At 34.9% G+C, this 13042-nt stretch overlaps 3 protein-coding genes across 3 annotated transcripts; 1 reads left to right on the top strand and 2 right to left on the bottom strand.

Annotated features, from left to right (window-relative positions):
• Nucleotides 1–3049: 3049 nt before the first annotated feature.
• On the bottom strand, nt 3050–6164 carry LOC108215186 (plant intracellular Ras-group-related LRR protein 6). Its single transcript, XM_017387571.2, has 3 exons — nt 5442–6164; nt 4193–4362; nt 3050–4072 (listed from the first exon to the last, which is right to left on the bottom strand). Exons 1-3 carry the CDS (start codon nt 5649–5651, stop codon nt 3361–3363), a joined length of 1092 nt encoding a protein of 363 aa, XP_017243060.1. The 5' UTR covers nt 5652–6164; the 3' UTR covers nt 3050–3360.
• A 691-nt stretch (nt 6165–6855) lies between these two features.
• LOC108215262 (uncharacterized) lies at nt 6856–8312 on the top strand. The gene is made up of 5 exons (XM_064089770.1): nt 6856–6888; nt 6975–7068; nt 7146–7276; nt 7482–7562; nt 7981–8312. The coding sequence occupies exons 1-5, from the start codon at nt 6856–6858 to the stop codon at nt 8206–8208; spliced, it is 567 nt and encodes a 188-aa protein (XP_063945840.1). The 3' UTR covers nt 8209–8312.
• A 203-nt stretch (nt 8313–8515) lies between these two features.
• On the bottom strand, nt 8516–12238 carry LOC108215261 (probable disease resistance protein RF9). Its single transcript, XM_017387679.2, has 2 exons — nt 10933–12238; nt 8516–10621 (listed from the first exon to the last, which is right to left on the bottom strand). The coding sequence occupies exons 1-2, from the start codon at nt 11498–11500 to the stop codon at nt 8703–8705; spliced, it is 2487 nt and encodes an 828-aa protein (XP_017243168.1). The 5' UTR covers nt 11501–12238; the 3' UTR covers nt 8516–8702.
• Between the last annotated feature and the right edge of the window lie 804 nt (nt 12239–13042).

Raw genomic sequence — 13042 nt, 5'->3', positions numbered from 1 at the left:
GACATTTTTCACGGTAAAATAATTTTATTTAACATTATATATGAAAAAATTATGCTAAAACGTTTTATTTAATTTATGTACAAAAATTTATTAAAATAACTGTCAGGGAGGATTTGTATAACATGCTTTTTTTGAATATTTATGATGCATCCGAGTAAGATTGAAAAATAATTCATCTAACAATTTTTTGTGCTGCACATATAAGAACTCATTTTAGTCGTGACTAAACTAATAGTATTTATTAAAAATCGAGAATATTAGCTTTTTATTCCTACCCCTTTTGAAGTTAACAACTTATAAGTTATAAGTTAAAATAGCGAAATGAGTTTCAAAAGAAATTAGGTTAACTATTTTACAAATCTCGCCCTAAATAATCCAATCGAAATTAAATTAGGACTGTGTTATAATTAAAAAAAAACTCAATTTTCATATTCCCTCTATATTATGTGTCCTGTTTTGAACATTAATGGGTTAATTTGACCAAATTTTGATCATTAATTAAAAAAATTTATTAATTATTTTAAAAGTCTGAAAATAGATATGGAAGGGGATTATATATATTTTCTAATAAAATAATATTTTTTGTCTTTTTAACTTCGATAGCATGTTAATTTGCAATAGTCAAAACAGATACTATATACTCCCTCCGTCTCTAAATACTTTTCCTGTTTGTACTTTTCACGTTTGCCAACACTCATTTTTGATCGTTAATATCTTTCATTTCGTAGTAGTATTAAATATAAAAACTTCATCGTATTAAAGTACTTGTGAATACGAATCTAACAAGATCACTCATGATTATATTTAGTTTTATAGATTAGATGTAAATTAGTAATTTGTCTCATTTTATGAACAGTACCGACATCACAAACAAGAAAAGAAAAAAGGATCGGAGGGAGTAATATGAGATAGGGGTGTATATCAAAATCCGATTGGGGGACTTTTGTGCATCTCTGCCAGACTACCACTACTGAACTCACTAGCGTTATCTTATCAGTATGCTCGTTGGTTTGTGCAACATAACGAAAAGAAGAAAAATCTATCACAAAGGCACCCAAAGACACACCGTCTATGTAAGCAGATTGCAGCATAAGCACAAACAGATTTAAAGGTACTGGTGATCCATCATCATATTTTTCGTTGGACCTCAACTTCTGCAACTAATAGCTTACCATCAACAAGTGGACTAATCATTTCTCATCAAAGCCCACCAAGCACTACTGAACTCCTGTATAAAGGACCATTATGAAACGCACAACAACCCAACTGCGGAGAACGAATATGCGGTGAAAAATGACTGAAGCATGTAACGGTGATATGGGCACGGGATACTATCATACTAGCGGCCAGCACTGCATGATGTCAATATTTTGTAATGTACTTTCTCCCCTCATTTCTTTACATTTTTATTTTTCTATTACTCGACATGCATGTGCATATAAAACATACTCCCTCCGTCCCACAATATATGTCCTTTTGACTTTTTGCACGTAATTTGATGTGCAAATAAAACATACTTCTATATATTATTTTTCAAATTTTCTTTTTCTGAATAAAAGTATAACATCTATATTTTTATTCAGAAAAAGAAAATTTGAAAAATAATATATAGACATATGTTTTATTTGCACCTCAAATTACGTGAAAAAAGTCAAAGGGACATGTATTGTGGGACAGAGGGAGTATATAGTTTCAAAAAAAAAAAATTATAAAAATTTTCTTTTTTTTGTGAAAATTAAGATAGCAATTATTTATTATGAAGAAAAAAATTCAAAATAATTGATCAAACTATATTTTATGAGAATATTAGAATGCGTGGAGCTCCGTCTGCCAATGTAAATAATTGAGAGGGAGAGCGGGAGTAATATTTATTACTCCCTCCGTCCCATTTTATGTGAACTCATTTCCTTTTTGAGACGTCCCAAAAAAGAATGAGCCTATAATACTTCCTATTTTTGAACACTACTTTTCAGTACTAAACCCCCTACCTCTATATTTTATACTCTTTTTTTATTAAATAAACACTATTACACCTGCTACTTTCCTCCACTATCTCAAATTTATTATTAAATATTGATAGGTCCCACCACTTTACCCACTTTTCAACTACATTTACTACATTTTTCTTAATCTCCGTAAAAGTCAAACTATCTCACATAAAATGGACGGAGGGGGTATTCCTTTTGCTTAAAGATTTTTTTGTGAATGAAAATATTAAATCATAAAAATTAATTAAAAATCAAAAAATTATTATGCAATTAACTGAACTAAAGACGTGTTAAAGTCAAAATATTAAATAGAAGGGAAAATTAATAATTTAGTAATTAAAACGTATCTGATCAATCAAAATTTTAGTTAAAATGACTAAATAGATTTTATTACTAATAAAATATAATAGGGATTATGAAGTTAATTCTCAACTTGTCAATGACTAAATTTGTCCAACACTAGAATCATCTTAATGAAATTACATATCTATTATTATATTAAAATAATATATTATATATGATAATTTAAAATAATATTTGTAAAATATAGTCAGATCGTTTGAAGAGCTCTCTATATTCTATTATTCTCATTGCAGAACTGACTGGCTTATTTATCGAATAGAAAAATAATTCGAGGAAATAAAAGTTAGTGAATCTACTGGGGATAATTCGCACCATTCGAGTTGGGAAATCAGAGATTTTTCAGGTACGGCACGTGAATCGAAGAAAGTTTTATGAAATATTTGAAGATCGGGATGTGTTTGGGGATTAGTGTCTGTCGAGTCCGAAATTCCCCGATTTTCATATATAATATAAATATTATTGTAACAACTCGGGTCAATTCCCGAGTATTTTTCAAAAATCGGATCAAGTCTCGAACTCAGAATTCAAAAATAAACTGATTTACAACAACGAGAAAATGACCTAAATATCATATTTTCTGAATATAAATGCTTAATATATCAGATTTCATCTTGTTGTGCTCAAAATACCTAAAGGAGCTCGCATGTACAACATTCGTATATTAAAAAAGGTGAGGTGTGTGAAGACGGAAGAAGTTGCAGAAGCATTAAATTGCAGTTTATTTATTTGCCCAAATATGTTTTGTTATGGAGGCCCTCTGGTCAATGTTTTCTCGAGATGTTATAATTTGGACCCCAACTAACTAAGTTTCACCATCATCAGATTAACACCTTTTGAAACAAAGTTTCACCATCATCAGATTAACACCTTTTGAAACAAAATAATCTATTCTTCCCGGAAGACTAGTTACATGCTTCACCGCAGAAACGCCAGCAAAAAAGAACACACACTCATTCATATATTTCACCAATAACAAAAGATTGATAAATCTCGACTAAAGCTGTTTGTTTCATCTGGTGAAGTAAGTCTTGGGAGAGAAAAGTCTGCGCGGTGAAAACATTTTTAAGGACCTAGGTGAAGCAATGGCTTGAATATCATGATAATCACTATGATCATGATTCACTATGAACCCTTGTGTCTCAAGGCTTTCAACTTCATTCACATTTACTTGAGCTTTACTGCTACTTGCATTGAAAGTTCTATACTTCTTTAATTTACCAACCCACGAGAACTTCCTAGGAGAGTTCTTATGTGCCCCATTCATCCTTTCACTTAAATATAATTTCACTTTGAAAAGTCCCTGCTCAACCACATCCATGGGAGGCGAAACCAACGGATTGCCTTCGACGCTTAGCTTGTGTAACTTGTTTAGGCACCCCATGGAGTCTGGCAATGTGGATATGTTGTTGTAACTGATGTCGAGTTCGACTAGGGAGATGAGAAGGCCTATGGAGTATGGCAGGGTTCTTAGGTATTGGAAGTTTTGGCTGACATTGAGGACTTTGAGATTGATTAGGTTTTCAAGGTCGTCGGGGAGGGCGCGGAGGCAGTTGAGACGGGCATCTAGAATGCAGAGGTTGATTAAGTGAGAGGTCGAAGAGGGAAGAAAATTGAGCTTGTTGGAGTTGACAGAAAGTTTCTTTAAGTTGATGAGCTCAAAGCCTATTGTGTCGGTCATTTTTGTCAACATGTTGAAGTTTGCATTTAGCTCCTCCAGTGATCTGCATAAATATAATTGCACTAGTTATTAAAACCTGAATTAATTAGATCAACAAAGCTTTTTAATAGTTTTATAGCAAATGCTAATTAAAAATAATCTGGCGTTCAGAAAGATGAGATACCTGCAATTTTCAATGGTTCTGGGGAGGGACTGCAGGAGGTTGCCAGAGACATTTAAAATCTTGAGTTTTGACAAGCATCCTATTGAATTGGGGAGGGCTTTAAGCTGATTTGAGTGCACGTCTAGAACCGCAACATTTAGGAGTCTTGCTGTGAGAGACTCTGGTATACTCTGTCAATTTATAACCCTTTCAATCAACAACATGATTACAAATAAGCTATTTAACATTTGCATGCATAATATACCCAGTCCAGGATAAAAGGTTTAAAAAGTTCAGACAGATTGTTAATTCCTTGATATCAACTACAAAACATTAGTAGAATAGTTGGATGATATGTGAGAATGAGAATCAAGATTAAGGAGAGTCATGGGAATTAGAATGGTCTCCCTAAGGGATATGCATGGGAACAGAGGGGTATTGGAATGGTCTCCCTAAGGGATATGCATGGAAAAAATGATCGATTTAACCGCTCAAGGGGAATGAAGTTCGGGTTTCATACAACAAAATTTTTAATCAAAACATAGATGAGATGTTTCAACGAACTCATTAATCATGAACCAAACATACTGTATACCTGTGTGTCTAGATACGCAAAAAATAGAATTTGAAATCAAACGAACACCATAACAATAACCAAGGTTGTAAAAATCAGAAATCGGTCCAACTCTGTTTGGTTCCGGAAAAATGAGTACTCGGAACTCGGGAGAGTACTCGGAATGAGTTATCGGATAACTAATCGGGTATTTTTTTAATTAATTTTTTCTCTCATATATAGTTATATACTGATTAATAATAAAACTATCTAATAATATTAATAATTTAATAACACACTTGAAATAATGAAGTTCAAATAAAAGTTACTTGTTTGATAGTTTTTGACATAATAATCTTTCACAAGTTTTAATGATAAAACACATATACTTTCTAATTAATGTCAATACTTTGCAAAAAAAAAGACCAAAACATATATAAATTTACGTTTAGTCTCTTTTGAAATAATTTTCAAATAAAATAATAAAAAATTGATAAGTCAAACTCGGATTTGACCTTGAGTACTCGGAGTCAACTGAGTTCTGACCGATTTTTTAATAAATCGGTTTTGAACCCGATTACTCGGAACTCGGATCGGACGAGGGGTTAAAAACGAGTACTCGGAATGAGTACTCGGCCGACTCGGCGATTTTTAGAACACTGACAATAACTAATCGGTAACCTTAATTAATATTATTTAAAATGATGAAATGATTACCTGGAGATTGTTATTGGAGAGGTCTAGCTTGCAAATAGCTGCAAGATTAATAGAAGGATTAGGGAGAGATTCCAAGGACATTCCGCTCAAATTCAAGACATCAAGTAGTTGCGGCTCCTCTTCGTGACTCGAGCCCATCGACCTTGACATCTTTATCACATAATCTTTGTTTCTTATTACATCTTGTTGTTGCTCGTACATCATCTTCATCAATTCTAACTAATAATCCCACCACCTACCTACCAATCTCATACAATACATAATCCCACAAATACATGTGCATTCATATATCAATTAATCCCACAAATTTGTTAATGCCGATGGACGTCGTCCGTGATTTAAACAGAGGCTTTGGAATTATCTTTCTGTGTAAATTTGAGAGAGAGAGAGAGGGAGAGAGATGAATGGTGAGTATATGAAGAGGAGTGGAAATATATGAAAGAGGGAGAATGGAAGAGGGTATATATGTACGGATAAGCAGAAATGAAGTACTCCAACATAGCTGTATGAAGAAACTACATAAAGTCAACCCCTCTCTCCCTCTGCCTTGCTTATCGCTCTATTTTACATGCATGGCTGCCCCTTCTTCTCTCGTCTCTTTTTTCTCGACCATGTAGAATTTCCACTCTTTGAATGATGATTTTATGAGACTTGAGAAAAATCGAATACACTTCATGCTCTAAACAATCAAGTATAAACTTGCTGTTTTTCTATGACGTGCCTATAAATTTAAAAAATATATTTTAATTGATTTATCCTCTTAATAACATGGATTTTTATATTTAGAACAACTTCTATACTGTAAAATAGATTTTCGACGGAATGAAAAAGACAATCTTAAATCTAAAGTTGGCACTACACTAAACTAACAGAGGCCACGCCATGTGCTATTGTTCCTTCTGCTCATCATCACGTTCCATGCAACTGCGATACAATTGGTACGTTTAGCTTTTCATGATTGATCAGGAAGAATGTATATCAGAAACCACGACTCTATGCCTACCAGAAAATCATAACTTAAGGATTATTTAAAAAATAAAAAACACGACTTATAAACTTAATTTATATGTATATATATTCTAAAACAATTTCTAATTCGGTTAAATAATTGATTGACTATAATAATATATATAAGTGATTGAAATAAATAAATGATTGATTGTATACAAATTAAATCGATTATAAAATTTCATTGTTTTGATTTATTGTATATAATATATAATATTTTAATATTATAATAAATGACGTAGATTTTTGTTAGATTGTTTACCATGTGTATAATCGAAGGTAAACTCAACTTCTTACACTTATTATAAGTTTTATTTTAGTAAGCCCACTAAATTTCAAGTTAAAAATTTGATTGTGTTTGGAGATATTCTAGCAGAAATAATAAATTTATACAAATATAGTCGAGATGCTACATGATTCCGTTCGGAATTTGGTCCAAGTTTTGAAAATATGGGGTATATCCAATTTCTACTTTCTGGCTGGGCTAACTTGGGCTGATGGAATTTGGTAAAGTTTTGTAAACAGGTGTATATCCAGTTTTTACTTTCTGGTTGGGCTAACTTGGGCCGCTTAATTCTGCGTAGTTTTAGCACTGCATGGACTCTAGCTTTTATGCAAGGTAAAAATAAATTCATAATTGATTCTTGATCAGTAAGAAAACAAAACCGATAAATAAATATTCCAACTCTTGGTCAGGTAAAAAAGAAAACAAACAGAAGCCAGAAGGAACGATGTCGATGTTATCTGGAAGAATTAGTGGGAGGTCATTAGCAGCAGCAATTACCGGAAATAAGTACCATGGATTGCGAGCTCTCTTCTCCTCCCGGGTAAGCTCAATACTACTTCTTCCCTTTTTCTTTTTTTTTACGGTCGGTTTAACGTTCTGTCACACACTTTTAAGTCCGAAATTTGGTACAATTCTTTTTTGAAATCTAATTTTTTGTTTGAAAGTTAGTAAGAAAATCAATCTAAACCCGTCGGATATGAGAAAGTTAGCTTTATTTAAGATTAATACATACTTGTTTTGTGTAGGTAGTTGGAGGTCACATGTTGCATGATGACAATGATGATGGAGGAAAGTCTAAAAACAAAGAAGATCGGAGAAATTCTCCGGTATGTCTCTCGTATAACAATTTCTTCGTTCTCAGGGACTGTGAACTCAAGAAGTGTGAAAAGAATGATTTACTCACAAAGTTGGTATGAGGTTCTCATTCCATATCACAAAAATAGTTAATCCCAAACACCAACACATGGGTCCGATTCTGGTTAAAATGACTCATTAACCTTGAATCAAACGCCCCAAGTTCGCTCATAGTACCATTCTGTCATGCTTAGGTTCATCAGCATTCCATACAATTTAACATACAGGCCTCATCTTAAAAATTACGTAAATATGTATTTTTTTTTAATATAAATGACTCATTTTTGCATATTAATGAATGTTCAACACCTGCTGCTAAATACCTCAAACTATAGAATATTATATAAATGTAATTCTTTTTTACAAATAAGTCCTTATTTCATAATGAAGGGGGGTGAAGCATACCCAGTGACATATCCGTATTCAGTCGAAGGTAATTCTGCAAAAACGGACACTTCTGATTCTGATCATAATGATGAAGGCGAAGGCACTTCCGCGAAGATAGACACTCCTAGTAATAGCGCTGAAGCTGAGCCGCTTGGAGAAACATGGGGGGAAAGCTCGGGAGGTTTTGGAGATTGCGGAGGAGCTTGTGGAGGAGCTTGCGGTGGAGCTTGAGGTTGAGGTGATTGCAGCATTTTCCTATGTTTATTATCAGAATAAAATTATAAAGGAGTTTTCTGATATTAGTTTCTGCAATAATTTATTTTTTGTTTTGATTCGACTATATAAAGATTCTGTGTCATAGTTCGTGGTTGAATTTTTATAATATAGTAGAATCACAAAATCTCCTGTAACAATAATTATTCCGTTCTGCAATTAATCTTTACCCCATATGAACCTATCCACCTAAAAAAGCAAGTTCGAACTTGCTGAAATTTATTGATTCCCAACAAACACTATCTATATTTAACACAAACAGAGATGAGCTTCAAAGAAATTTTTTCATAAGAACAAATCACGGTACAAGAATGATTTAGCTTGTGGTGGCATTTTTAGAGTTAAAGTGAATAATCGTTCTTCTTTTGTGCCGCGAAATTCATCCAACATTCTCACCAATCCAACTTTACAGAAAACTAAGTAACTAGCTATTACAAATTCAAGAAGAAAATCTATTCGGAATCCGACGAGCCTAGAATGATTTTAAGAATCATTGCATCTGTAAGTTCACCACTTATTCCACTGATCTCCAGGTCCGGGATGTGAGCAACCTTGTAAAAATCAGGTCCTGCTTCACCATCCACCACACGCACCCTTTCATTGAAATCTGATGGCATTCCATTTATTTCTATCTTTTCCAAGGAACTGAGGAATTTCAATCCTTCTGGGAGCTCTTCCAACTTGCGACATCTACGAATCCTCAACAGGAGCAGGATCGGCATGCTTCCTTTTTCAATTTCCCATTTCACCAAGTTGTGGAGATTCCATAAGACAAGACGTTCGAGGTTTTGAAAACCATTGGCTGAGCACACCATTTCCTTCCCCACATATGCATTTGTTAAATCCAGATTCCTCAGAGTCGGAATCTTCTCCAGTATTGGCATCGGGTCTTCCTCTAGGCACGACTCCCATAATCTTAAGCTGGTAATATGAATCAAAGATACATTGATATCATGTGTATTACGTAGTTTCTGCTGTCCAAATATTTGACCCAGCTCCGGGAGCTTGCCACTTAATAGTAATTTCTGAAGATTGGATGTGTGATTACTGAACAACTGTCTCCAGATATCTGCACCAAAACCTGGATCACACATATCAATATCTAGGTTCAAGTACCTACCTGAATATGATGACAAGCATTTAACCATATCTTCCAAATCTTTATAACCCTCTTTTACTTTTACAGTTAGTTTCTGAAGACTGATTAATCTCGGTATGTCCTTGACCTCACACCAATCAGGATCAAAGTTCTCAAGTGTCTCTAACAAGCTCAGCCCATTAAACCGTAATTTTATATTCTTCCCTGAGCTTTGAATTCCAAAACTTGGTAGATACAGATGTTGTAAACATTCCAATTTGCTCAGAATACTTGTTGAAATCCATGGTGGAATGTGTAAATAATACCCCACGTCTAATCTCAGAGTTTTTAGTAATTTCAGCTTCTGTATACAGGGAAACAACAACCAATCAGTCCCGCTTCCCCTGAGACTCAAATACCGCAAGTGAACCAGGCTGCCTAAACATTTTTCGACATGAATACGAGAAAGACAACTGAACTCACTTTGTTTATTAAGATCAACTCCTTCCAGAGCAAAAACTCTTAGAAACCTGAAGTTTGCAACATGTGATACCAGTATTGTCGGGAAGGCATTGTTTGCAAACAATAAAACTGACCTGACTCGTCGTTGATTGTATTTGTTGACAAGGAATGGGAGATATTTGATACTTTTGTATCTTACTGCATCAAGATAGATCACTAGCTGTCGTGGGGAAGAGGACGCCAATTGCAGAGATGGATCAAATGGGAAATCGTTAACTTCTCTGATATTAGCAACTTTGAAAAAATCTTCCCCTTTAGCTATAGACATAGACAGGTCTCTCATTAGGTCATGAAGTAGACATGATTTGAATTTTCTTTGTGAGTATATATCATCTTCGTATATTACTTGAACCATACTCTTATGGACCAGTTCCCCCATATAGGATTCAGCAACTTGCATCAGTGTTTCTCCTTCCCTTTTGTCACTTGATAGTACCATTCCTTCTGCAATCCATAACTGATATAGAGTCTCTGCTTCTATATCTTCATCTTCTGCAAATTTACCCATGTATAGAAAGCATAACTTCAATTGAGAGGGTAAATCATTGTAACTCCAAACTAAAAACTCAAACACTTCTTCTCGATGACCTTCTCCGAGGCCTTTGCCTCTCTTTAGGGAGGATAAGCTATCATAATATACCTTCTCCCACTCATAAAAGGTCGGTTTTGTTACAAGAATTCCCCCCAAAACAACTATAGCTAGTGGAAGACCCGAACAATTCTGAACCAGTTCTCTTCCCCATTCCTCCATCTTTTGATAGTCTCTGGCGCCTATAATTATGTAACACCCACCCAAAAAGCCTGTGAGATAACCCAGTTCCTATGTAGACACTTTGGATAACAGAAGATACAATTGTATATATGACGGAGAATTGTATTAAATATCATGTCAAATTACTGGGAATAATCGAAAAATATAATAATACACAAAATTTTGTATTCATATGTTCAATACTAAGTTGACCTTTGTAACAAGCTGAATTGCTAAAGTAGTTTAGATTTCTGTTATTGCATTAAGTGGTAAATTAACTATCTGAAAGACTTGTATTGATGTAAATTTGTTGGAAGCCAAAGGTACTTACTTAGATAGTCTGGTTTTGGAAGTGCTTTCAAACGGAGTAGCTCCCAACTTTGTTCTGCATCAAGGACCTGCGGTTTGTAAACAAAACATCTCGGGTTGACATGGGAAGCAACATCCACATTACGACTTGTAAGCATTATTTTGGTTCTGCAAATTTCATTTGGGAAGGCCGCTTTTAAGGAATCCCAAGCATCAATTGACCATATGTCATCAAGAACAATTAAACAATTTTTCTTGAGCTGAATTTCTAGCAAATTTTCCACAAGCTTGTCAACTTCAGAGTGAAGGATCTCTGCTCTTTTCTCAGGGACAAGACTAACAAGAATCCGCTGCAGCACAGCCTTCGGTTGCCACTTCTGAGAGATGGAAACCCAGGCTAACCCCGAAAAATGCTTCTTGATGGTGGAATGGTTGTATATTTTTCTAGCAAGAGTGGTCTTTCCTAGCCCCCCCCATCCCACCAATGAAGATAACAGGGTAGCCGCCATCACTTTCATCCACCAAATGCCCCACCAAGCTTTCAAGAACTCCTTCAAAGCCAACAAATAAATCCGGCTCAACAACAGCATACGAATGAAACCGTTTCAGCTTCCACATTGAAGTGTCACTTGATGATGATTCCTGGCCTTGTTCTAACCTTGACACGATATCATATTCACGAAAGCAGCTCAAGAGCTGCGGCATCCTGGCTTGTACACGTTTGATTTCCCTGTTAAACACGCGATGATGTGCATGATCATGAAGGACTAATCTCATAACCACGCTTTTGATCCCACCCTGTGATCTTCGTCTTTCACTAGCTAAAGCCTTGAGGAGAAAGCTTTCAACCACGTCTTCAGCATCATACACAAGGTCGCGTACTTGCGCAAGCAGAATTCTCACTCTTTGTTCACCGATTCTTGAATCTGCATCTTTCAAGAATGCCTTAATGCGCATCAACTCGGTCACCACTTGTTGAATTTCATCTGTCACTCCGCGAAGAAGTGTAGCTTCTTGGGTCAGCAAATCAGTGAGCCTTCCGACAACAATTGACACTACTGCTTCGGCCATTTACAATTCTTCTTTTTTTGGTGAATAAAGCTAGCATCAAAGTAGTTAAAATGTAAGGAGACGCCTGTAATGTAAAACCAAGGTCGTGCTTGGCGGCCCAGACCACTGAATGAATCCAAAATACACAGATAAGAAAATTATCAAGTAATAGTAGTAGTATTTCATAAACTACTAAAGTGCCCACCATAAAACTATGTCCTGCAACTACAAGATAAGAGATAAGTGCCCGCGCCAGAGAGGTGAGGTAGACAACTTGCCCGACAAAGTTAAGACATATCTTAGTGGATTGCTGAATTAAAAATCGAACTCGGTTTCTAAAAGGATGGATGTCGATAATAAATAAATGGTCCGTGATAATAAGCACAATAATTATTTTTGGGTAGGAAGCATTTTATTTTGATGTGAATAGAACATCATAATAATGTATTTGGATTAAGAAGCTTTCAATTTAGATGCTATCAAATTAAGAAGCAAGTGAATGAAAGCTTTTCCATACTGATGCGCACCAGGAAAGTAGGAACTCCATCAAACCCACTCCTCGTGTAAAAAACCTTCGGTACAGAACAAAATTTTAAACTTTTTTAAAGACCGTACTAAACTTAAAACTTAATTCGAACCATACTGAAAAATAAATAGACCGTAATTCTGGAAAACTTGAAACCAATTGGAGGTGTTTGGTTGATGGTTAATGAGCCCGGTTAACGGGAATCGGAACCGGATACCCATACATTGTGTTTGGATTAGTAAAATTTTTACTTGGAATGGGAACCTCATTCCCTCTTGAAGGGTAAATCAATACCTCCACACCTTGGGTTACCATTTCTCATACCCTCCATTCCCATACCCTTCATTCCCATTCCCCATTCCTATTCCCACCAATCATCCAAACACCCCTTGAATTTACACGATTCAGTTCTACAAGCCATATTCTACGCTATCACCTAATTTGTAGAAAAATATAAGTTTTTTCAAACTATCTTATACTAAAATCATTATCATTAATAATTTTTCGAGATTCCTTAATATAAAAATTATTAACGTTGCATCCTTTCAAATTTTAG

The sequence above is a fragment of the Daucus carota genome, chromosome 3 (assembly GCF_001625215.2).
Source record: "Daucus carota subsp. sativus chromosome 3, DH1 v3.0, whole genome shotgun sequence".
Taxonomy (NCBI): domain Eukaryota; kingdom Viridiplantae; phylum Streptophyta; class Magnoliopsida; order Apiales; family Apiaceae; genus Daucus; species Daucus carota.
Note: the sequence above shows the minus strand (reverse complement) of the source record. Positions and strands in the feature narration are given on the sequence as shown.